The sequence below is a fragment of the Eptatretus burgeri genome, chromosome 5 (assembly GCF_056783735.1).
Source record: "Eptatretus burgeri isolate ZD-2024b chromosome 5, Ebu_testis_v1, whole genome shotgun sequence".
NCBI lineage: Eukaryota > Metazoa > Chordata > Myxini > Myxiniformes > Myxinidae > Eptatretus > Eptatretus burgeri.
Window position 1 is genome coordinate 124,461,539 of NC_140965.1, and position 27,106 is coordinate 124,488,644.

Consider the following 27,106-nt stretch of genomic DNA (forward strand, 5'->3'; position numbering starts at 1 on the left):
ATTAACAAATATATTATTTGTACATGCAGAGTATGTGAACCACGATATCCGCCCTCTCTGAACCAGGTTAAGATTTTGTCCATTTCAGCACCTTTGATTGTCTCTTACTATAAAACAATTCTAACTTAATATATGTACAATAAATGAATGTTAGGCCTAATCGATGATAGTAACGTAGCAATATTTTATGAAGTATGTTCTTCCCAGATAAGTATCCAATGCAGAAATATGTCATCCGTGACGAGAAGATTTTAACAACCTCAGCACCAGTTAGTGTCAGGAATTGCCTTTCCTTTGCGACATTATTTCGGCATCTACTGTGATATTTACACGATATGATTTATGTCGGTATATATATATATATATATATATATATATATATATATATATATATATATATATATATATATATATATATATATATATATATATATATATATGTTGAAAAAACCACAAATGTATTATATGATAAAACATGTAATATTCATGACATGACTTCATAGCACTGATACAAATAAAGGAAATAAAAAAATATACTTTTCTGTAATCTTCACACATTCATACCACCTTTTACCACCAGTAAGTACTCCACTCAACATCTCGATGAATACGAACAATAGACTAAATGAATGTAGAATCTGAAATGAATCTTATTGGGTCATTTGCTGATCTTAATACATTGGCGAACTGATTGGCTGCATGTCATCTTCGTCACAAACGGATAACATCCGTTATCGTTGAATATCAACAGGCCTTGCTTTGAAACGGGTGAACTTCTTCATAAGTGCATATCTGGAAATACATAAACATCAATAATTATTTCAGATATCAACTAAATATTTTGTACATAAATGAATGATGATAAGAGGAAGACACCTGATTTTTTTTTCATAATTTTCCTATTAATATTTTAAGAGATAAAAATAGTTATATCAATATTAGCGCTTTCATTTCGGGCGATAAACTGCGAAATGACGGTACCCCCGTTTTAAGCCCCCACAAAAACCCAAATTCCCAAAAGTAAAATTGCCACCCAAGTTTTTCTGTCTCCTGAGACCCTGGAGATGCCATTTAAACAATAAAATCGCTTTTGGCACGCAATTCCCACGGGACCATGTTTCAGGGACATGGTGAACCTGACTCATGTGTTGATTGACGGTCTCACATCAGCCCTCTGAGCTCTCTGCCGGAATTTGTAACGTTCAGCAACCACATTGATTTTCGGTTCGCAATGTTTTTCGAAAGCATTGAAAGCAGAATCAAAAGTACTATCTATGCCCGGGAAACCATAGAAAAGCCGTTGTCCCTCCATCCCCAAACAGTGTAACAGAACAGCACACCTTTGTCTCTCAGGCCAGGCCTCACCAGTGGTGGCGATAACAACTAAGTAGTTCTCAAACATTTTCTTTCGTGTAGAGAATGGAATAGCAGGTTACCCCACGTATAGCAGAAACAGAACAGGTAAGGGAACGGAAGCCGCCATCCTCATCACCAATTTTGTTGTGTTTGTAAGAAATCAGATGCGGACCACAGGAGTATAATACACAGGCTTTACTCAATAACCGCCATATTCCTGCTCCTCAGCTCATTTCTCCGCCCCTTCAAGAGCGCCCTCTCGTGTCCAAGATCACATGACCATTTACCTCATCAATGTAATAACAAGACACAATAAAATATAAATAAATAAAAATAGAGACGCCACAGACCACACTTGTGCAATCATTAAAATTGCAGGTGAGGACTTTCCTTTGACTATGCGTGGTGTAGATGCAGGACTCCCTGCAATCTGTTTTTGAAGCAGGAGTGAGACGATGACAAAGTAAACCAGCAACAAGGAGCACCAGCGATGATCAGCACCTCAGGACGTGCACCCTGAACCAGCCCTTGTGACCTTCTCTCATTGGCAACTCATCTTCACCCTCCTCTCCACACTCCAGTAGCTCTTGTGTGTGTGCACCTTTTGTGATTGGAAGTTCTCGCTTGTCCCCGCCTACAAACAAGAGGTGTTTACACGTATCATATTACCCTGACGATCTGGTTTATAAATGACATACACTGCCTCGTCAGCGTCGCATTTTACAAGACGATTTACTCTGTCGTGTCTCTGATGCCTGGCAATATAAATTAACTTCCTCGAAACACACGGACAATGTTACACTTACCACAGTCATGCGATTGATTGATAGTCACTTGGAATTATGAAAGTCAATAGAAAGAAAGCATTTCAGACCTTTTCAATTGTAAAATTCAGACCATTTCAAAAAATCGAATTGGTTTGTTCTTGAGAAATGTTCAGCCAAGAGAAATTTCAAACTTTTGCGAAATATATTTTTCTTAAATCTAATTAGTCGTAAAAGTCTTGAGCATGTTGGATCATCCATTCACTTTAAAACACAAAAGTTTTGTTTAAAATTTCTAAATTCTCACACTATGAATTCACTTTCATATTTGTGTCACGTAAATCAGTTTGAAACCCCGAGGTTAAACACCACATTTGATAGAAAGAGAAGGGGGTAGGAGGTCAGATGAGCTGGAGCTGCTCAAGGCCATGCCGATGTCTACAACTCAGAGCTTCTGTCTCCACAATGTCCAGCCTGAGGTCAAGGTGGGATTCGTGTCCACAAGGAAAATGAGTTATGATTAACCATCATTCCTCAAATATATATAACGGTTTCACACCTCCACTGTGCTGCGACCAACCTCCTTGACACAGGCCCAGGTTGAGGAATGACACATTGAGCCAGTGGAGAGGAAAATTTGGTTTGCTTTGAAAAAAAAGCGGAAAATGTGATGTAAAAAGAAAATACAAATAAAAACATCTGTTGCCTCAAACTGTATTCCATGAAAAGGTCTTGGCTGAGGGGTGAATGTATATAGTGACGTCATGTCTGGTTGAAATGTCACATATGTTGTTAAAACCATTCCATGAACATAACTGTTTTTCACTGCTGCAGCAGTCCCTTGAGGTTTAATGAACTCCCAGTGTAGAAAAATAAACGAGATATTAAAAGTTCCATTATGTCTCACGTTTCAAGATCAAAGTCAAAACAAAATGTGGCATTTGAATATTGTCAAAGAGCAGGAACGATTTACATATTCAGGGATCAGGACCACGCAGCATGTGCTTGTGGGAGAGATTTGCTTTGATGGAGGTTCAAAGACAATGGAGTGAATATATATATATATATATATATATATATATATATATATATTGTGTGTGTGTGCGTGTGTGTGTGTGTGTGTGTGTGTGTGTGTGTGTGTGTGTGTGTGTGTGTGTGTGCGCGCGCGTGTGCATACAAGTTGCTGTTGTTGACTGCTATCTCGACACGTGGATGGGTGTCAGGAGATGGGACAGCTCCCCACCAGGTGTGTGTGTGTGGGTGTGTGTGTGTGTGTGTGTGTGTGTGTGTGTGTGTGTGTGTGTGTGTGTGTGTGTGTGTGTGTGTGTGTGTGTGTGTGTGTCTGTGAAGACTTTGCTTTAATTTATATGCCATTGTAAACACCTTTGACAATTTCCACCAAATTTTGCATACGTGCTGGGGGTTCTCATAGCCATGTCATGGCCGTAAATACCCCCTTCCCCCTCTCGCAAGGAAATTCTCTGTCTGCATGTTTGTGCAGGTCTGAAAATCATCGAATAAAAACGGCTGGCCCAATCTCCACCAGATTTTGCATTCACCCTGGGATACCCAAGTTCAAGTCAGGGGCAGAACCCCCTCCCCCTCCTCCCCGTTAGGGTGGGAAACCGACTTAAGATTTCCACCCATATGGCTGGGCCAATTCACACCAACTTTTGCATTACATGCTGGAGGTACCCCAGGTAAGGTCATGGACATAACACCCCCACCCCCCATCCACAAGACAACTCTCCATATATTTGTGTGTACGTCCGAAAATCACAGCAAACAGATTTTTTTATAGGTTTTAGTGTAAATGCAATATAAATGCCAAATCATGTGATCTATGATGTCATAGGTGAAAAAGTGATATTCCTCATGGATCGGCGGAGGCGGTCACACCTGAAAAGTTTCCCCTCGATCTGTACAGCTGTTTCAGAGAAGATTTTTTAAGGTTTCTTTTTTTTTTTCAATATGTCTGCCGAACCAAGTGACCGATGACATCATCAATATTTCCCTGTTGATCAATTTTTCCCAAGATGATGCCCAAAATTTTTCATACTGATCGGATGTTGCATTCTCCCTATACAATTATGAGGTCATAATGAAGGCACTGATGACGTCATAAAGACTAGAAGGGCACTCTGTAGAGCGCATACCTCCGCCCTGTAATGCCTGATCCACGAGAACATATCTGGCCCAATACATTTTTGAAATATCATGCTTTACCTCGTTTTTGAGGTCGATCTCTCAATGGTGAAGAATCACTTTAAAAATTCTCGTAATAGGGTCCGGATTCGGATCTTCACCAAAATCGAATCAATTCGTCATGGTCACACTCCCAACCTGTCCACCAAGTTTCATCGGAGTCCTTCCGCAACTTTTTGAGATATCCTGTACACAGACAAACAGACAGAAAGGGGTGAAAACATAACCTCCTTCATCTTCGATGGTGGAGGTAAAAATCACACTTATTCCCCATGGGACAGGAGCGAAGTTTCAATCTACGGTGAAAATTTTGTGTCAATCCAACAAGCGGTTCCAGAGAAAAGGGAATAACAAAATGCAGACATGTACGTTCTACTTACGCACGTACGCGACCAATTGCTTAACCCCGCTTTTCGCTTCCCGAGCCTGGGCGAGTGAGAACAGCACTCGGGAGAGTGCATACCTCCGCCAGGCTGAACAGTTTACGCATTGTATCCCACTGATAGGAGGGATCTGTACTCGGACCTTCACCAAAATCGAATCGGCTTGTTCCTCTCACCTTCCCAACTCATTCACCAAGTTTTATCAGAACTCATCCACAATGTTTCAAAATATCATGCTATATATCGTTTTTGTCTACATCTCTCAAGGGCGAAGAATATCTTTGAGAATTATATTTAAATCTCATATCCGGATCCGGATATTCACGAAAATCTAAACAATTTGTTCTTGTCACAAACCCAACCTGTCCTCCAGGTTTTGTCAAAATCCATCCACAACGTTTGTAGATACCCTGCTCTCAAACAGATGGGTGAAAATATTGTTATGGGTCAGGGTTCGAGTACGGACGAGGTCCACAGGGTGGTCGTCAGACCTGCTGCTCACGCTTCAACCTTGAGGCCATTAGGCCACGGATTGGATAACTCCATGGCCCAATGGGTTGTTAACCAATGGCAGACGCCAGTTGAAGCCACCAATCCGAGCAGGGTCCCTGATGAAACAGGCTCATCTCACAATGTATTTCCTGCCAATCCCCTGTACAAACTCCAGGTTCTGATCTACCTTCACACCAACTAATTCCTGCATGTTCATGGATGTTATCGCCGTAGGTCCATTTCCACAACCGTAACAATATATTCTCCGTCCATCTTCAGTGGCAAAAGTAATAACATGAGTTATTTTTGGATGTATTTTTTGTATACGACGTCGAGGCTCATGGAAGAGCTGGAAAACTGAATGGATCAGGATACAACAGACCAAAAGGAACTATTGAGAGAGAGAGGGGGTGGGGGTGGGGGTTGGGGGGCAGACACACCAACAGTGGAGTTGAAGTCAAAATAGAAGGCGACTTGTACAAACAATGGGTGTGGGGAAGACACACGGGATGGAAAAGATGGATACAGGAGCAATCTCTCAGGAAGGAAAAACTGGAAATTTAGAAAGAGATGAGTTTGGGGAGGGTTAATGGGGGTAGAAAAGATCATGGTTTTGGATTGGGGATGATCTGAGATGGGAGTGAAGATCTTATTGCAGACCTGGAGGGAAGAATGAGATTGAATAAAATGTCGAAGTTGGTTCCAGATGCGGGGGAAAAAAGAGGAACGAATGAGTGAAGGTGAGCAGTGAATCTGGATATTCAGAGTTTCACAAGAAGGGAATTGCTGATGGACTGCGTACACCCTGCAGAAATCTGGAAGAAACAAAGCATAGAGAGAACAGAGGGTGCAAGACCAGAAAGGAGGTGGGAGAAGACAGAGATCACCGACATCTCTGTGATGTGAAAGTGATAGGGCCAGAGACTTGTCTTCATCACGAGATATTCCAATGATCTTGAAGGCCTTGGTTTCCATGGCATCAAGCTGAGCAAGATGTGAGGCTGGGGTACCAACCCAGAGGGGAAAGCAGTACTTCATCAAGCTGCGCATGAAGGTCTTGCAGGTGGATAGGAAATCAGGTGTACAAAAGAAGGACTTTGCTCAATGGAAGATGTCCTGTTGGCGACTGGCTTTGAAGGCAAACTTACACTGTGAGTGTGGCTTGTCCAAGGCAGACCATAGCTGATTGTGAGACCCCAAAGTGTGAGTGACTAAACGTCTTCAATAATGTTTGACAAATTTACTGAAACAAGTTCAAAAAACCATTGCAGCAGATTACATTCCAGGGAATTACAAATAAGCAGTAAATAAGCATGATATTTCAAAGGTCCAGAAAGGCCCGTCAACAGCTCCCCAACATTACTCTCGCATTACTTTTTTGGGGGAGAGGGATGGGGAATCCACAGTTTTAAACCTGAAGATTCAACAGCTCAGTGGGCTGTCACCGCATTCGTGATGAGTTCCTTGGGTTAAATTATTATAACTGCATGTGTGGATATATATATATATATATATATATATATATATATATATATATATATATATATATATATATATATATATATATATATATATATATATTTTTTATTTTTTTTTATAAAAAATGTTTATATATATATGCTCTTCTTTCGGCTGCTCCCGTTAGGGGTCACCACAGCGGATCATCCGTATGATCCGCATTGTGATTTGGCACATCTTTTACGCCGGATACCCTTCCTGACGCAACCCTGGTCGCCTCTTACGACACAGGGATATGGTACACCTATTTTAACCGGGGTATACACCGGACCAGTACACTGGTACTCATATATATTTATATATTTTATATATATATATATATATATATATATATATATATATATATATATTTATAATATCACCAAATGGAGAACCTCAACATTGAGTTGTTAGTCAACAAGAGGTGGATGAGAAAACATCAATGAACACACAAAATTGTCTCCAACATTCGAGAATGTGGCATTTTGCTCTGTTCAGACAGCGAGCAGTCTCGTGGGCCTCTAGTTTTTTTAATACATGTGCATTAAGACTCAAACAACCACATGACACAAAGTTAATCACCATTGGTTTCTGAAACATTCAAAGCATTGACACATCAGTGGGTATCAAGGAGGATGTCCGGCCCATCATCGGCTGGCCTCCAGACATGCCCTGTTGGTCTGTTGCCGGCTTTGCCTGGAGGAATCACCAACCAATAAACTCCATCTCCGACTCGATCCACAACTGTGAATGAACTTTTCCGATAAATCGTCGAACTTGTGATATGTTGCGCATAATTTTCTGTCCCTCTCATTGAAGAAAAACACCACTCCCCATAACTGCTGCGACTGTAAAAGGGTGTGGATCATTGGTCGTACTCAGGTTACTCGGGTTCTGGTTTGGTTGTTGTAGAAGACCGGCATCACCTACATGTATGTCGTGGATTGAAGAGTGCATCTTGGCATCTGCATTTTTTTTTTCGATTTTTTTGTTTGATCACATAGTTTCTGTCCAGGGCATTTTGGAGTCCAGGATGGTTGATCCAAGTTGGAAGGTGAGGGATTTTGGTGCAGACTTCTCTTTCCAAAGAAGTGTTGCTGGAGATGCCTGTGCGATGCAATGTGGTGTTGTACGATAATTTAGCAGAAATGTGGAGAGTTCCTGACACCAATTCCGGTGATCGGTGCATGCATGCTGTGCGAAGAGCTTTACCCAGAGTGTAAAAAAATTGTTCTTCCTCCAAGTTACATTGAGGCCAATAAGGTTTAGTTTTGTTTTGTATGATTCCATGAATGCTGCAAAACGATTTCAACTTGAAACTGATTTCAACTTGCATACGAGGGGGGTCCTTGTGTGCAAAACTGGGATCCGTTGTCTGATACAATTTCTTGTGGCGAACCATGGGTGGAAAGTACAGTTATTATAGTTGGTCTCCAATGATGGAATGGGTCGAGGTGGATGACAGGATAATTCCTTCTGGCCATCGGGAGCATTCATCAACAATGCCAAGGATGGATTTGCCGGTGGGAAATGGACCGCACATGTCAACATGGATGACGTCCCACGGATTGATTGGCATCATGATCATTTGTAATGGCGCAGGTTGAACAGGTGGGCTGATACTTAGCACCCCAAGTTGGATGACCGATGTGCGATCGAGCAGAGATTCTGTAACTTCCGTTTCAGCCACCACGACGTTGGCCACAGTTTTATAGTTGTTATACTCCAGATAGCTGCCAAATATATCCTGAACAGTTAGAGAAGTATTTGAACCAAATGTAAGTCTGGTGTTCGCTTAACGATTAAGGTGGCTGGCCTGAGATCTCAGGGTCTTGAGTTTGAGAACTTGTCATGCCATTAACACCAGGTGGGTTGACTCAGACTGTTATCCTTCCAAGGTCGTCAAAATGAGTACCAGTTTACTGGAGTAATAAGCCATTTAAGTATCTTGCGTCGGAGTGTCTACCCATCAAGGATTATAATCCTAAGCAAAATGAAACTGCCTTGGTGGCCTTGTGCACCTCATGGTATGAAAGTAATGGTTATTTCTATATTATTATTGAACCACATGTGAAGTTTGTCATGGCTGACTTGGATAGAATGTTCTGTTCTTCTCCTCCTCTTCCCTTTATAAGGGGTGAGGTCCGATGGCACCAAGCTTCTGCACTGCTGAGACCACAATACTCCTTCACCTTCCTCTGTCTTCAGGCAACTCTCACCACTCTCCAACCTTTTGAATATCCCTCTTCACACAATCCTCTCATTTCAACTGGGGTCTACCTCTTTTCCTCCTACCTTTTCCCCTAAATCTATATGCTCTCTTTGCCATTTTCTCTTCCCCCATCTGCACCAAGTGTCCAGCCCATCTCAGCCAGCATTTCACTAATCTCCTCGTCAAGCTCATCTGCACACCAATCTCCTCCCTTAGTTCATCCATCCTCCTTCACATGGCCATACTGACATAGCCAGTGTGTTGTGTCGCAAAGTCAGACCACACGTAGGTTCTTCAGCACGACCGTTTTTAATTGCATCTCCTGCTGCCCTTACTCCACAGGTCTGTGACATCACTCTCTGTTCTGCCTCGTCAGTTCCGGTTCATCATGCATTCATTAAAAATCATGTAACTCCCAATACCACACTGTGGCAAGTGTTTTTGTCCAGTCGATTGACAGAAGCCCCGGAATCGATAATCATTTTCATAGGAGTGTAATCGATTTTGACTGTTGTGGTGTCCATCCACAGTGGGCAATCCACGCAATTCGCCATAACTTTCCCCATGATCATCTTCAGAAGCTGGATGCATAAATCCCAAAGAGTACAGTGAGGTATCCATCAGGATTTGCCATTTTCTCGCCATGCAAACTCGGCTGAAACGGTGAAGTTTGTGAAAGTAATTGCAGATTTCCTCAATTTCAAGTGGTAATTGGTCAATGTTCCAGGACCGAAATTCGTGTTAAACTAAAGAAAATTTGACCCTTCTGACTTGTAATGCAGAAACCAGCACCTATTATGGAGGTGTATGTCCATCCAATCCCCCTTTTCCCTGCAGGGCTTCAAGTAGAGAGTGCACCATGATCTTGGGTTGTCCTCAGTCGCCACCCGAGGCCTTGTTTATCCTCAATGACCATCAGCTACCTATCCCAATCTACTTGCATGAGGTTGGTACGTTTCCTTCTCTTGCCTCCTCCTGATAATTATTTGCCTTGTTCCAGTGTTGTCTCGGCAGTGTTGTCCCGTTGGCCCCTGCCGGTGCATTGTCTTCTCTCTCTGTCATCTCGCTCTTCTATCGGCCTCAAATTTGTACACAAATAATAGTGCATCAGCTTGGGAGGTCCTCGTGTGCAAAAAATGTACCCTAAGTTACCCACTGGAATTTTGAAGTTGACCACTTCCCTTAACAGAAAAACTTGGTTACCATTTCCATAACCCAGCAACAAGTGCGAAAATGGTGCCTCTTTTGGGGGTTCTGATGGAAATTGTTGGGCCAATTATTAGGGGTAGTGGAAATGAAAACGACTGTTACTTTGCAGTCTTCCACCCGAGAAACACAAACTACCCCTCAAAATTTCGGTTTTGAGACCCTCTTTCATATGATATGCAAAGTAGGTTCATTGGTTCAAGAATCACGTCACGAGAGGTCAAAAGTTAACGAAAATTTGGGTCGTGTGAAAATCTGATCACATCACATCTGTTTGCCATTACATCAATTATACAGCATGTTCCCATTGAGTCATCAGGTCTCAGTGTTCTTGGGTCCTGGTCGCTGAGATGAGCTTCAATTCACAGACAATTTCACTTTTAATTGGCTCGGTCATTCGGCCTTCGTCATCGAAGAGAGGAGACGTTGTACATACATCGTACTGCAGGAGTTCCTCCATAGTCCGTCCTCGTTTCTTTGCAATCTCTCGTGTACGTTTCATCTGTGCATGTTCTCGCTTGTTGAGTTTTGCTTTTTCATTTGTGTGGGAATGAATTCTTGTGGATTTCAGCGAAGGTTTTAAGGTTGGTGCGATGAATCGTGTCTGACAGTCGAACGATCTTCTCTATGCGCCTTTCTCTACGAAGTTTCTCGTAGGTATCGTTGCCGATTCTCTCCACAGTGAGCAACTGTTCTCTGATATCTTCTGACATGACTTCCTTGGTGAAGGTATTGTGGAGCATTTTCTCTTTTGGGGGAGTGAGGAAGGGATTCTCATTCTTCTCAATGACATTTAATATGGCTTGAATGTTGGCCTCCTCAAACTCGGTTGCTGCTTTGCTGAATGACCTGTTGACTTCTAACTCATAGGAGGAACTACCGACACCAGCAAGTTCTCTGTGAAGGTTTGTGATGGCAAGCATCTCATGAGTCATGATATATCAGTTCCCACTTGGCAACAAACTTCTTCTTTCTTGAACTACCAATTATTATTGATGCACTTTTCTGGGCTCTGTTGATAGTCTGTTCCAATGCAAGGTCTGCTCCAACCGCTTTGAAATGTCCCATTGTTCGTTTAATCGTTAAAGCGGTGGCCAAAAAGTGATCAGATTGAAAGTCGACCGCTTTCCATTCTGTGCTCTTTTCATTTTATTACAACAAATTGTACTTTATTCATATGATTGTGTTCCTTGGCACCAATGGTGATGGGATAGACCCTCAGAGAGGGTAAAATATGGATGTTGCATGTTCTGTGGGGCATCTTTCAGAGATAGGTCAGATTTTCACTTGACGCAGATTTTCGTGACCTTTTGACCTCTAGTGACCTGATTCTTCAACCAATGACCCTAATTTGCATATCATATGAAAGAGGATCTGAAGACCGACATTTTGAGCAGTCGTTTGTGTTTCGATGGTGTAAGACTGCAAAGTAACAGTCGTTTTCATTTCCACTACCCCTAATAATTGGGCGGACAATTTCCATCAGAACCCCCAAAAGAGGCACCATTTTCGCACTTATTGCCGGGTTATGGAAATGGTAACCAAGTTTTTCTGTTAAGGGAAGTGGTCAACTTCAAAATTCCAGTTGGTAACTTAGGGTACATTTTTTGCACACGAGGACCCCCCTAACGGATACATGATAAAGCCCACACACTGTATGTATGTTTGTTTTTTATGGATTTTTTGTTTTGGTTTAACTGATCTCAAAAATACATGTGATCTCAGTTTATGATGAATACAAAACTAAAATGGAGTTGCTGTGACATTATCTACTTGGTAAATCTTCCAGTGACGTACTAAATGGTTCAAAGGCCTTTCTTATGAAGACGCTTGCATCCTCGCAGAATGATGTTTTTGTTGCATTGAAAATGCAAGGTGCTACCAATTAGAATGACAGGTGTTTATGTCCTGAAAGCCAAACATGTCCCCGAATGGTTTCCAAGATGCATTTCATAAATACGAGAGCACAGACTCATACGCAGCATGTTTCAAAGGGCTCTTGTTGGTTGTTTTATCATCGGCGTGTTTCCAATTATTCCTGGTTCTGAAACTTTTCGATTGCTTCTTGTATATTTTATGGTGCATCGATCAATTAACTGAACCTTAAACACATTCATGAACAAATCAAAACACAATCCTTGAACCCTGTTCATGAAATGTCTTCGGAACATGCCTACGCCTCTTCCTTGAGGCGTCTGGTGAATTTTAGAGTCTTGTGAGTCAAAGGAGTTAATATCTTCCAGCGTTTATATATTCCAGGAATATATTCCAGCCTTCATATATTCCAATTAGCATGACAATATAAAAACAATTTTATTTTGGCTGTTAATTGAAAAATAATACCAGGCATGGTACAACAATGTTGTAGGGATTTCAGGTTATTTGAGATGTTCATCAGACATGATTGAGGCCCATGGAAGAACAAGAGCAGAATGGAATGGGAACAAAATAGAAAGGGGGAAACACTAACAGCAGAGTCGAAGTGAGAGTGAGATCATGTAGAGAGGGAGGACAGATGGGGTGAACAAGATACACACAAGCCAAACGAAACGCAGCGAGAAGAGGAAGGGGATAGCAGGGATGAAACATTAAAGGAACAAACCAACTGACAACAAACAAACGAAAAGGGGGTGTGGGAGAGGGGGAAAAAAATCACAATCACCTGGAAAATGGGAGTGCTTGGGAATGGAGTCATTTGTGGTAGAAAAGATCATGAGAATGTTTTGGGGGATGACCTGAGGTCGTGGTGAACAGCTGCCTTGAAGCCCTGGAGGGAGGAATGGGACTGAACAGACCAAGAAGTTGGTTCCACAGACGATAGAAAAGAGGAAACAATGATAATAATTTTGTGTTGCGAACAAAGATGTGGACATTGAACGAGACAACGATGTATCCATCCATGACCATACTCCATTTCCACAGGATTAGGTCCACCGAAGTGGCAGACCAAACCGGAACAGGTCACCAGTCCGTTGCAGGGTTACAGAGAAATGAGGAATTCGGCCAGCATAGCACCCGCCACACGATGGCCCACTCGTTTCAAAAGGCATCGTGAGATCTTTCGTGTCCACCAGCAAATGCTGGCAGATGAGACAATCGGATCTCAACATCGCCCCTTCGTGAGATGGTGCACTCGTTGACGCAAAGCACATCAAGCAAAACACCATGATGAGGGTTTATTGTCAGGTCAGGAGTCCAACAAAGACAAGCCAGCTTACAGTTGAGCGAGTTATACGTCTGAGCATCCTATCAACTTACAATATAATGATTAGTAACACATAATCCAACAGAACACGTTCTCATCGAAACAAATTCCACGTCCATTGGAACCAAGCACTCCCAGCTGCCAACATCGCCATGTTTGTGAACCATCTTTGCACCAGACCTGATCTCTTGCCAGTGTGGAAATTTCCCAACCAGTCTCACTTTCCTGGCAGAGTTTCTCGCCCAAACATCTTTCTCATTTGCTCCAACTGCGTGGAATGGCGACGTGGAAGCTTCTTGTTTGGCCTCAGATCTTTGGAGCGTTCTGGTGATTGACACCCAGAAGCAAATGTAAGATGATTTGATGATCCTGAGATCAATCCGGCATGCATTGGCACCTTTTCGTCATATTTTGATCGAATAGGGAGAAGCAGATTTGGTCGAAAGAGGTTTCCTTGTTCTGAGGGAAGAGTAGCTGATCCTCTTCGCTCTGGCAGGTATCGTCGCTGGGAGGAAAATGGTGTAAGATTGCTGACGAGTCCATCTGAAGAACGACGATTAGGCAAGTTTATCGATCCATGTGACATTTTCGAACCGTTTCCATCGGTGATGTCAATGGGAACATAGTTTGTGGACTTCATAAAGGCCATTTCAGTTGACAGTTCCTGATGCTGTTCTTTGCCGGAGAGAGCGATGATGAAAGATTCCTAACTGTCCCATGGACTCCACCAAATCATCTGATGGGAGAGTGTTGCGTCTTGTCATCGCAGGACACTGCACCGGCACGGTCTGGCCTTTTCTTATTGTTGGTGCTGTTGTTGATAAAGTGGACCTCACAGGACAGCATAAGCTAGACTGTCCTGCTGGAAGGGTAGACCCAGGTAACTAAATATTACTATTGATCTCTACAAGAAACTTGTTAACTGAATACCCCCAAGTTACCAAGAGCATATCAGACAGGAAACCAAAGATTACTCTTGATGCTTCTAATCATTGGTAAATAAAGTTATGTGTGGGAGATATGCCCGTCATGTTGGAATGTAGATAGATGGCAACATTTGGCACAATCTGAAGTCTGTTGTTGTTGTTGTTGTTGTTGTTGTTGTTGTTGTTGTTGTTGTTGTTGTTGTACAATCGTCTTCATGCAAGCCATTTCAGTTCCATCGTACTGTATTTGGTAATTTATAAAACAGTACCCCATTAGGCGTGCCCACCTGTCGCTTCGTTCTCGGGTTCAATCAAAAGACAACACGTCGTACTTCACAAACGAATCCAGGTCTGTCTGTGAGTGTCAATGATGAAGTAAAATGAAGATATTGTTGTTGCTTTTGTGGTGGCAACATCGTTATGACACTGGCACTTCAATACATGACATTTTTGAAACAAGTAACAAAAATGGCAAAATAGTGCATTATCCTGCATTTCGAGTTTAGACCACACAATTTCCTCAATAAAAACGACATATTTACCATAGAATCTTCCTCTTTCTAACTTCCTCTTTCACACAGTTTACACTATGTGAAGCGATGCTGTACGCAATGTGTGTCGCCTTGGTCCGCCCGCACGAGTACTGTTTCGCAATCTCGCTGTCTGGAAACATTCGTGTCGCCAGTTTTGAAAAGTGATCGTTAACGGCTCGTGACAAGTTGTGTTCTACAACAAATCCTTGGAACAGGACTTCAGCGTTTATTGCCGACGCTGTCTGTGTTTTCGGCAAAAACATTTTCATTAAGGGCGTGCTTTTGACAGCGTTCGCGTTTTTCACGTGGTTGTTCGTTTTCATGTGAGTGGCAATATCTCCGTAGCCGCTGTGAGACGCAGATGTTATTCACAGATGAACATGCGATTGAACATGCTATTCCAACACAGATGAACATGCTATTCCAACGCAACTAACAAGGACCAAATTCGTTGTGCCAGGGTTCGTTATGATCAGGCACTATCATCAGGGTCGCATATCGCCAAAGGACCAGGTCGAAAGAGAAAAATTCCCGAAGTATGTCTGGAGTCATCAAACTCCTCCACACCATTCACTCGGTCATCCACAAACCCCGATGACAAGGCTTTGTGCTTGACAAGAAGTCAAGGATGATACCTGTATCAAACACATCACGATGAGTCGATTTCTGTACCATGATCAAACCAAGGCTGATCTGATGGAGTACTTGGCAGAGAAAACTCTAGAATACAACCGCGATTCAACAAAGGTGGTAGTCATTTCGGCATCTGGGCGGAGGTCGAGCAACAGGCGTCTCCAATTTGAGGTGAATAACCATGAGGAGGCCGATACGTTGATGATCCAGCAAGCAATAGCTGCATCACAGCAACACACGGGAGATATTGAGCTGACGATATTCTCACCTGATACGGATGTTCTGGTTCTTGCCATAGCAAACTATCATCTCCTGCCAAGACACACATCTATCTCAATGGCATCTAGCATTGTCAAAATCGAGCCAATCTGGAAGGCCCTTGGTGAGGAGAGAACCCAGGCATTGCCAGCCTTCCATGCATTCACAGGTGCCGATAATACTGGGCGGTTCGCTCGACATGGAAAGGCAAAGTGGTTCCAGTGCTACTTGAAGGCCGATGACGACATGGTCGATGCCTTTGCTATGCTCTGTGAGGATGCTGAACTGTCAAAGGACCAATACACAACTTGAGCAAGTTTTGTCTGTTCAGGTTATTGTCCAAGTGGTGTCAATATTTCCAGCATCCCTGAACTTCGGTGGCATCTCTTCTGTAAGAACATGGCTGAGAATGATAAGCTACCACCAACTGTCGGTGCTCTGAGGCAGCATATCATGTGGGTACATATCCAGGCATACGTTTGGGGTCAAGCAACAATTTCTCAGCAAACATTTCTTGATCCATTCAAGAATGGCTTCCACAAGGACACGAGTGGTCAACTCAAACCGACAACAGACATTCTCCCTGCACCAAAGGCAATTATCGAGATGATAAGGTGCCAGTGCAAGACAGAATGTTCATCACAGAGATATCCCTGCAGGGCCAAGAACTTAACATGCACTGATCTTTGCATGTGCAGCACTTGGTGTGAGAATGTCGAGGACTCAAACATTGAACGGCATGAACGGGGTCTGAAGGCATTTCCTGGGTAACCTCACTGGTGTCTGAAGCCGCCATGTTTTTTGGCCTAGATGTTAGCTTCAGATTTGAAAGTATCAGCAGTTCCGACTCAGGGGCAAATCCAGGAATTGGGTCGGGGGGTTTCCAAATAACAGAAAATCTAAATCATATGAACGTTATGAAAACTTTATTGCAGCTTTCAAATATATGCACATTCACATATTCTTTGATCTGCATGTATTGTGCAAAAAGATATAAAAGTTAATTAAAGTAATATTTAAATGCATAACTAAAAATAAAATAGCTTGAATTCAATAAACTTCAAGTTTCAATCTTAAATATCATGACCAGTGAGACCTACCTGAGTGATGGTAGTGCCTATTTGACATACAAACAACTATATGACATCCGACAGGGTGCCCCACAGAAAACAAGGAAATTTGAGATTTTGAGATTTATTTTGCTGTATTTTACCATATCAATAATAATCTAACATATAAATAAAGTGTATCTTTGTTTTACACTACATCCAAGTTTGCTTTTGTTTTGTTTGAAAATAAAGTGCATCTTTGTTTTACACTACATCTAAGTTTGCTTTTGTTTTATTTTAAATAAACTGGACCAAATTTCCTGGTTTTCTGTGGGGCATCCTGTAGAAGGAGTTCTGGGTGACCAGGGAACCCCTGGGTTTTCCACTATAATGGTAAATATTTTTTGTTGGGGGGGGGGTTCCAGGCAACCAGGAAACCCCCCTGGATTTGCCACTGTGACTCCCCCAAAAAGTGTTGATTTGTCCAATTCGGACATTGCACGGGCATTTCCGGGTGCATCGTGGTAAGTTTTGTGCTGAGGGCTATCTTTGGGATCGGTACTGAGCCCCGGACAGCTTCCAAATGTAGTTCGTTTGTTATAATATTCCCAGGGATGGTTTTTAGAGTGAGTGAGAGAGTGAGAGGTTATCTTATCCTGCGCATCGTACGTCTGTCCGTCCACAAATACTTGCAACTTCTTTTTAGAAAGTACACATACAATTTCAATGAAATTTGACCACAACCTTCATCATCCATGATGGCATAAAAGAAAAATTGGTCTCATGGGTTCCACAGAGGGAGTTTATGGCAAGGTGGTGGGGGGAGTGGGTTACCTCTTGAAAGAGGTATTTGCTTTCTTCTCAAACAATACACACAATTCCGATGAAACTTGACAATCATCTTCACCACCCATAATGTACAAAAGTTTGTTCACGGCATTAAAAAAATTGACGTCCAGGAGGGTCGATGGGGAGAGGGGGTTTGCCACACAAAATATGCATTTTCTTTCTTCTCAGAAACTACATGCAATTTCGATGAAACTTGACCACAACCTTTATCATCCATGATACACCAAGGTTTGTTCATGGCATTAAAAAAATCCATAGGTATTTACTTTCTTCTCCTACCAGGTGAGTGCCCAGGGGTTTTGCCCCTACATTTAATATCTCTGAGTTTCTTTGTCATCATTCCTGTAGGTCCAGCTATCATGGGTACAACTTTGACATTCTTCAGCTCCGAGGATACTCTCACTTCATCATTGAGGTCTTGGTGTTTGGTCATTTTCTTGATTTCTGCATCGTTTAGTGCAAAATCACTGGTATGAACACCTCAATAAGCAATGCCTTCTTCTATTTTTTTTTTGTTCCGAAGTAAGATATCTGTTCAACACTTTGTTTTCGATGATCATGCTTGATGGGATCATTAGTTCGTACGTGAGAGGAAAGTACAACCATGTTTTCAGTGATTACTTTTGGTTCCTGTTCCCACAAATTTTCTGGAACTGGGACATCAAAGTTTTTGCAGATGTGCCAGCACATTACATTTTCAACTCTGTTGTTGAGGTTTTGTAATTTTTATCATCGGTACACTTCAACTGTGAAAGACGGAATCTAAAACAAAAATCCTGAAAATCACATTGTATGATTTTAAAATAATTAATTTGCATTTTATTGCATGAAATAAGTATTTGATCACCTTCCAACCAGTAAGAATTCCGGCTCTCACAGACCTGTTAGTTTTGTCTTTAAGAAGTCATCCCATTCTCCACTCATTACCTGTATTAACTGCACCTGTTTGAACTTGTTATCTGCATAAAAGACAGCTGTCCACATTCAATCAATCAGACTCCAACCTCTCCACAATGGGCAAGACCAGAAAGCTGTCGAAGGACATCAGGGACAAAATTGTAGACTTGCACAAGGCTGGGATGGGCGACAGGACAATAGGCAAGCAGCTTGGTGAGAAGGCAACAACTGTTGGCGCAATTATTAGAAAATGAAAGAAGTTCAAGAAAACAGTCAATCTCCCTCGGTCTGGGGCTCCATGCAAGATCTCACCTCGTGGAGCCTCAATGATCATGAGAAAGGTGAGGGATCAGCCCAGAACGACATGGCAGGACCTGGTCAATGACCTGAAGAGAGCTGGGACCACAGTATCAAAATAAACCATCAGTAACACACTACGCCGTCATGGATTAAAATCCTGCAGCGGCCGCAAGGTCCCTCTGCTCAAGCCAGCGCATGTCCAGGCCTGTCTGAAGTTTGCCAATGACCATCTGGATGATCCTCACCATCTGTGTGAGTTTGATGGGTGAGGTTGGTTGGATGAGTGAGTTGGATTGTTCAGATTGGTTGGATGAGTGAGTTTGACGTGTGAGATTGGTTGAATGAACGACCATCAGGGGAGGTGGTGATTGTGAGGGATGGTGGTGGTGGTGGTGATGGTGTGTGTGTGTGTGTGTGTGTGTGTGTGTGTGTGTGTGTGTGTGTGTGTGTGTGTGTGTGTGTGTGTGTGTGTGTGTGTGTGTGTGTGTGTGTGTCGGGTCGTTGTGCCTTTAGTAGGTGGTCGTGGGGGATGGGGGTGGTTGTGGACCAGGATTGGACCAACCTCATGCCAGTCAAACTCACTCATCCAACCAATCAAAGTCACTCATCAAACTCACTCATCCAAACAAACTCGTCCGACGACAGGTACGACAACTGATTGTGTCAAAACTCACCTGGCAACCACTGACCCAACGAAGCATGTGGCGCCGAATCATGCAGAATCATTCCGGGGAAAAAAAAAAATAATTTCAAAAAAAATTAAAATAAAATTTTGAGACGAGAATCATGGGAATCATGCGTAATTTCGGTCGATTTTTTTTTTTTTTACGAGACACCATATTAAAACTACTAAAGTTAGTATATATAAGCTTGGATGAAATCACGCGTGATTCCCGTCATCAAAACATACAAAACGGTGGCCGTCTCAATGAAGGTTGAATTCTGTGCTGAAATCACCCAAAATTCGTCTAAAACTGTTAAAAAAACAACCCACGAAAACATGGATCAGCCACAGTGGCCAATGGGTGGTTTAAAATACTAGTGCGGGCCCGTAGGTGCGTAAACGACTCCTGGATTGGGGCATTTTTTCACCCCCCCCTCTCGCCCCCGACTCTCTCCCCTCTCTCGTGGGTGAGGCGTGCCAGTATGTGCAGCTTCGTTCCTTCACTCTCGTAAACGAAGACTGGATTGGGGCATTTTTTCAATTAGATCGGAACAACCGTATCATAAATGGCCATAACTTGGGAAACACCTGGGAAACATACTCAGGTCCCCAGCGTCAATTGTGACGTCATATCAAACAAATAAGAATTGTGACGCACCTCTCTCGCCCCCCCATAGCTCCCCCCTAGTCTTGCCCCTCCTCTCTCGCCCCTCTCGCTCGCCCCACTCTCGCCCCTCCTCTCTCCCCCTCTCTTGAATTGTGACGCCCCCCCTCTCTTCCTTCCCTCTCTCGTCCCCCTATCTTGCCCCTCTCTCTCTCCCTCCTTCCCCCCTCCTCTCTCGAATTGTGACGCCCCCTCTCTCCCTCCCCTCTCTCGTCCCCCTATCTTGCCCCCCTCTCCCCCTCCTTCCCCTTCCTCTTTCCCCCTCCTCTCTCGAATTGTGACGCCCCTCTCTCCCTCCCCTCTCTCGTCCCCCTATCTTCTCCCCTCTCTCATCCCCCTATCTTCTCCCCTCTCTCCCCTCCTTCCTCTCCCTCTTTTCCCCCTCCTCTTCCCCCCCTCCTCTCTCGAATTGTGACGCCCCCTCTCTCTCGTCCCTTCTCTCTCCCGCCCAAACCTTGGGATTAATTAATAATTTGAACAATAAATTCAAACCTTGGGAAACAGCTGAAACGGATGAAGAACGACATAAAACCTTGAAAAGGCACATTTTTCCCAGCGTCAATTGTCCCCAGCGCCAACTGTGATGTCAGAGCAAACGAAGAATTGTGATGTCAATCGTGCAAAAAAAACCCCATTAATTGTGATGTCATTCGTGATGTCATAGCACCGTTTCTTGTCATTGGTTGACAGATAAATGGCCGTAACTTGGGAACCGCTTGTCCGATTGATATCAAACCTTGAAAAGGCACATCCACAGGGCCCCAGCAATAAACCTGGCAAGTTTCAACAAGATCGGACGAGTGGTTGTCGAGAAACAGCGGTTGTGGACACACACACACACACACACAGACACAGACACAGACACACAGAGACAGACACACACACAGACACACACACAGACACACACACACACAGACAGACACACACAGGCACACACAGACACACACACACACACACACACACACACACACACAGACACACAGAGACAGACACACACACACAGACACACACACAGACAGACAGACACAGACACACAGAGACAGACACACACAGACACACACACACACAGACACACACACACAGACAGACACACACACAGACACACACACAGACAGACACACACACAGACAGACACACACACACACAGACACACACACACACAGGTACACACACACACACACACACACACACAGGTACTCACTCACACACAGACACACACACAGACACACACACACACAGTCACATACACAGTGAGACACACACACACACACACACAGACAGACACACACACACACAGACAGACACACACACCCACACACAGACACACAGACAGACACACACACACAGACACACACACAGACACACACACACACACACACAGACACACACACACACACAGGCACACACACACACACACAGGCACACACACAGACACACACACACACACAGACACACAGACACACACACACACAGACACACACACACACACACACACACACACACACACACAGACACACACACACACACACAGACACACACACAGACACACACACACACACACACACACACACAGGCACACACACAGACACACACACACAGACACACACACACACACACACACACACACACACACACACACACACACACACACACACACGCACACACTCTGCTGGAATTTCCGATAGATGTATACAGTATGTGAAATCGAATGTATGTGGTGATCATCACGTGTGCCAATAAAGGAAGCGACACTTCCGCCTGAGCCAGAGACGTGTGCATTGGTCGATGCTGTTCCCCATTTCCCAGGTAACTATGGAAACAAATGGACGTTTCAAACATCAACGACCGTTGCTGTTTGTGCCTCTGTTACTACGGGAGACGGTTTCCATGGTGAAAAGCTTCGTGAGCTGTGAGTCGTTATTTGGAGGTGAAGCAAATTTTCCGAAGATGGCGAATCGCATGAATTTCACCCTTCACAAATCTCGCATTCCTCGGCTCATGAACGTGAGTATCTCGGTGTTTATACCTTCTCTCAAATAATGATCGAAAATCCGATTATTTTGTGAACTACTGCTGTTGGCGTTGTAACTCGAACATGGAACTTGAACAACATGATGTGGGGTTTCCGATGATCTGGGGAAGATTGCCGGTTGCATTAAAAAGGAATGTGAATAAATACCTCTTAAGAAGCTGCACGAATGGTGTTTTTCACGGCACGGGAAACACGGCCAGCACGAAACTCGGACGGAGGCCGAGAAAGACGAGTGCACGCCATGTTTGGGCGGGACACGAGTGTGTGAGGTAGAAACGGCTTGTTCTTTCCGACACATGTTGGTGTTCGCCCCGAGCACACGTCAGCGGAGTCGTGTGAACGTGAGCGCTGGGCACGTGTGGAATGGTGGAACGGGACACTGTGTGGAATGTGCTCGAAACGTAATGGTGGAACGGGACACTGTGTGGAATGTGCTCGAAACGTAATGGTGGAACGGGACACTGTGTGGAATGTGCTCGAAACGTAATGGTGGAACGGGACACTGTGTGGAATGGTGGAACGGGACACTGTGTGGAATGTGCTCGAAACGTAATGGTGGAACGGGACACTGTGTGGAATGTGCTCGAAAGCAGACACGAACTTTGCTCGTGAGACGTGCACTCCACGCATTTGTCCATGATGATGGACCTTCGGTCCCGCTGGCAGCGGTGGATTCTCCACGGATGGTGAACGTCTTCTCGTCTCTGATCCTCAGGATGATCCCGAAAATGTTCTTTCTCTTCGGAGCGAGAACTAAACACTGAGTCGCAGGGATTAATACAGAACCAGCGGCTAAAAGTATCGCGGGTTGGATTAGTCACCGAGTGAAAGCAAAATAAATGCGATTTCCGATTGTCCAGTGATTTCCCTCACGACGATCATGCGACATAATTGTCAGGGCGGAGGAGGGGGGGTTGATGTGCACCAGGTGAACTCCCCCCCCCCCGATCTGCCATTTTAATATACAGCGTGTGTGCGAACATGTTCCTGTGTGTATGTTTATTTTATTGTGTGTACATGTGCGTAATATTGTAACGAATCTGGCGGCCATGAGCACACAACAGACAGTTCCCCGTAGCTCAGTTATTTCGTTAAGTAAATGTGTTATTAGAATCCATCCCCTGTCCCTCATGAGTGATTAAATGTTCGTGCGCTGCGGAGTTATTTTGATGGTCAGGGTTTTCTTTTACATTTTTACATCACCTACAACAATAACAACACCTTCGCTCCATCCTGACGCCACAACGCTCGCGGTGGGCGGAGTTCCAGAAGGACTTGGCACCTCTCTCGACAAATCAGAGATGCGAGCGAGTTTGCTCGGTCGGCCAATGAGAGCCAACGCAGGACAATATTACTCCTCTTCCTGTTTGAGGAGCGGTCCACCGTGACGCCCCTCCCCCCCGGGTCCAATCAGCGGACTTGGCGCCCCTTTTGGCCAATCATGGGGGCGACTAGCTCATTTGCGCGCCAAAACCGTCCAGTGAGGGAGAGCGGGTCGGAGGAGGCGGCTCCTCCCCTCTGGAGAAGGAGTGAATAATTGTTCGGCGCGATCCGACTGAGTGGAAGTTGGTTTTTGTTTGCCGGATCTTCACGGATCTTCTGGCCTTGCCTGCTGGCGCTCGCTGCCTTGTCCGACCGCATGCTGGTTGGCGTCCGCCCTTCATCCTCCTTCCCTGGTACTTGGAGTGGCATAGTGGTTGCGGGTTCGAGTCCCGCCGGTCCAGCACGTCGAAGACCACACGAGGTGGACAGGTCCAAGATCGCTCTGATTTCCAGCTCATCTTCCCTCGAGCTGGAAACCTTCAATAAAGACCCTACGGGGTCCATTTCTGGGTATTTGTGCGTGCGTGTGTGTGTGTCCGTGGGCCCGGTCTATAAGTAGGATCGTTAAGTGCTTTTGCTTGTACATTTGATACATTTCTTATTCGGATGACTCTGCTCTTTGTGTGTTCCCTTCCCCCCCCATTGTAAATAAATCCCCTCTTGTTGAATGTCCCAGCCCGTCCTTGTCCTTTCTGCCATTGGTTTGCCGCGCTGCGAAAGGGAATTGGGAGGCCTCATTGCTGCCGTAATCGTAAGATCGGCCCGGCAGGATTCTGGAACTCTCCGCTCGGCAACGGCCCGGATCGCGCAGATCCTGCCGACGGTGAATTTCCTTGGTAGTTTGGACAACGTGGGTATTTAGGTAAATTGAAATTTAAAAATGTAAAAGAGACAACGGAAATGAAAACAGAGACATGGGGATTAGAAGAAGGAGAGGAGAAACGACAGGAAATAGACGGACACACACACACGTAAAGATAATGAGGGACAATGGGGTTGAGCTGGTAGAATGTATTGGGACCCGGTACGAGCATCAGGATAGCCTCCTTCAGGAACAGAGGGAGATGGGAGGTTCCCTTGAAGTGGACTGCGGCCAGGTGGGTCCGGTCGGTCCAAACGAGGTCGAGCGGGTGAGTGATGCAAACGGGTCCATGCAGAGTTTGGGGGTGGAGGCTTCGGGATCCCTTGTGAGGACTCCCACCCCCGATGTGATTGTCCCCAATGTGATTGTCCCAGAGTGTGTGCGGGTGTGTCGAAATGTGTGTCAAAAGGTGTGCAGAATGCGAGTGTCATGGCGTGCGTGAGTGCATGCGAGGAATTGGAACATGGACCGATCCAGACAGGAGACTGGTCTCGCGAGCCGAATGGGCAGCTATTAAGTGTTATGGGAACCGCGCCGGTTTCACGAGACGTCACGTACGGGGCCCGTTTCGCATTTAGCGAGTGGCCCTCACGCGCGCGTCTTCGTGGTGGGAACCCGGCGCGGAAACGCTCCGCGTGAGATTCAACAATGCCTTGTGGACGGCTAAAATGGCGGCGAGTGTTTGAATTCGGCAAACGGGTCCCCATGCAAGCGCGTGTGCGAGGCATCGCTGCGCGCCGTGTGTGCTGTTCACAGAACGCGCGGAGCGAGCCCCCGGGATGACACGCTTGGGCTGGCCTGCACGGCAAGCCGTACAGATTCTGTGGGTGAGTGACGTCACCGGGGATTTCCCAGCGAGAGTTGCAGGTGTGCTGCACACGTTGGCTCGCATGGGAAATCCCTCAAAGGCGAGTGCTTGACGGCGCTACCACAAGGCCTCGATTATTGCCTGATGGAAGGAATGAACGAGGGACTTGGCGGTGCAAAAATTTTTTTTTTGAAATCCTCGCTCCAAGTACACGGCCTCGCAGGATTTGGTAAGCATCCTGTTTGGGCAAAGGAGCACCAGTTAGTGGGAAGGGTTTAGGTTAGTTAGAACGGTCTCATGGGGGCATGAGCCATCTCATGAGGGCTCGTGGACTAATTGGTGAGAAAGTACATTTAGATTGAGAATGGAAAATGGACTTTGGGAGACATGGACAGACCAGGAATGTGTTGTGGGGACGTAGCTTAGCTACGTCGATTAAATGGAACGTGCACTCGTTTGAGGGATGACAAGGGGCACGAGTTAGTGGAATTTAGTTTGCAGAATGGCAGTGTGGAGTGTTGGTGTGAAATGAAAAATGTATATAATGAGTGAATGTGGGACAGTGGGCATGAATGTGTGAATGGAGTGAATGCAGAATGTATAGTGTGAATGAATGAGTAGGGGGAGGAGTGAATCCCATCTCAGGGGATCCCAGGGTCAGTGTAATGTTTGTTCAACTTATCAAAAGGAGGTCGTTTTGTTGTTGGTGTTGAGAGAAGGCACGAAACCCATTTAGAGGGGTACAAGAGTCCATGGACCAGCTGGGAGCGTGGATTGGAAAGGTGAGTTTTGAGTCGAAGGCACCCCGGGCACAGAAAAGTTGGCCAGAGTAGGCCAAGCGTCCATGGGACCGGGATAGTGTAGTGGGCAAGGGCGACCCGCGGAATGGGACCCGTAGCGCCAAAATGCCACGTGGGCATCGGAGGGGGTGGGCAATGCCGGGAAGGGCAACCCTACCACGTTCATAGGCAGTAGGTAGGCCCGGAGAAAGCCTCAGGGCCTGGGGGTGCCGTCGTTAGAGTCCGGCAGGAGGGAAATCCCTGCCATGTGAGCCACGCTGCCCAGCCATGAAATTGTGCAAGGGCATGAGTGAAAATTTGACAGCTCGGCCCAAATTTATAACGGGACACCAACACAGGCGACGGGAATCATGGTTTCTATAACCAATTACTTAAAGTGACAGGCGTTTTGAAAAGCCCCGAGGTAGTTTAAAGTTAATAAATGCTAGGATAGTGAGGAAACGTGTACCCCTTCGCACCATCCATCCTTTCACTTTCCGCAGGCTGCTGGACCCACCTTGGGAAAGATTGCTGAATTGTGAGGAGGTTGTTCTGAGGCTTTGTAGGGCCTCGAGGAAGGTCACTAGTCTCTCCCTAATTCCCCTTCAAAAAGGATCATGGAGGTTGGGAGTAGACGGACAGGATAGGCGAGCCGGTCAAAGACAGTGAGGGGGTAAGGGACAAGCAATTATTTCAAAAAATATATGGATACATATAAAAAGGGGATAAATTTTGTTGTTTTCTTGTTGCAATCTAAGGGAGTGGGTATGGACAAATACAGGCAAAGGCGATAGGTTGGGGGGAGACAGTAGGTTAGGTCCGAGCCCGTTTTCGGAGCGGCCGGCACCACCGCACTCCCTCCACAGAGCCTCGCGGACCAGACCAACGGCCAGCCATTACGGGGTATTTTCTGTAGAGTGGTGAGAAAAAATTATATATAATCCATTTTAAATTCTGGCTGTTACACAACAACATGTGAAAAAGTCAAGGCGTGTGAATACTTTTTGAAAGCACTGTGGGTTTCTGAAGGTTATCAACTTAAAGTGGCAATTGGGAACAGGGAGATGATAATGTACAGAAGCATCAATTGTTTTTTGAGTAACAGGTGGGATAAGGGGTCTGTTTTCATCGAGAGTCGTCAAGCTCATCAGTGGATTTATGAGACACACGTGGGTGGGGATTGCCAGCAGTCTTGAAGGACTCAATAAA

At 44.8% G+C, this 27,106-nt stretch overlaps 1 protein-coding gene and 1 long non-coding RNA gene across 8 annotated transcripts in view; one reads left to right on the top strand and one right to left on the bottom strand.

Moving 5' to 3' along the window:
* Positions 1-1,536: 1,536 nt before the first annotated feature.
* Positions 1,537-23,223, bottom strand: LOC147027285 (uncharacterized). Of its 4 annotated transcripts, XR_015058778.1 has the most exons (6): positions 22,273-23,223; positions 18,778-18,861; positions 18,496-18,642; positions 12,778-12,900; positions 4,347-4,511; positions 1,537-1,990 (listed from the first exon to the last, which is right to left on the bottom strand). It is a non-coding gene; the product is annotated as an uncharacterized LOC147027285 (long non-coding RNA). The 4 variants fall into 4 exon arrangements; XR_015058776.1 differs by having other exon boundaries at positions 18,496-18,861; XR_015058779.1 differs by lacking the exons at positions 18,778-18,861; positions 22,273-23,223 and adding an exon at positions 20,586-20,967.
* Positions 21,659-27,106, top strand: part of LOC147027286 (uncharacterized) — a 71,389-nt gene continuing 65,941 nt past the window's right edge. For 2 of the 4 annotated variants that reach the window (XM_085883548.1, XM_085883549.1), the window contains exon 1: positions 21,660-22,097. In XM_085883548.1, the coding sequence (XP_085739674.1) occupies positions 21,879-22,097 (219 nt within the window). In that variant the 5' untranslated portion in view covers positions 21,660-21,878. Of the gene's footprint in view, positions 22,098-23,965; positions 25,901-27,106 lie in introns of those variants that run through there. The other 2 variants (XM_085883551.1, XM_085883552.1) reach the window with 2 other exon arrangements.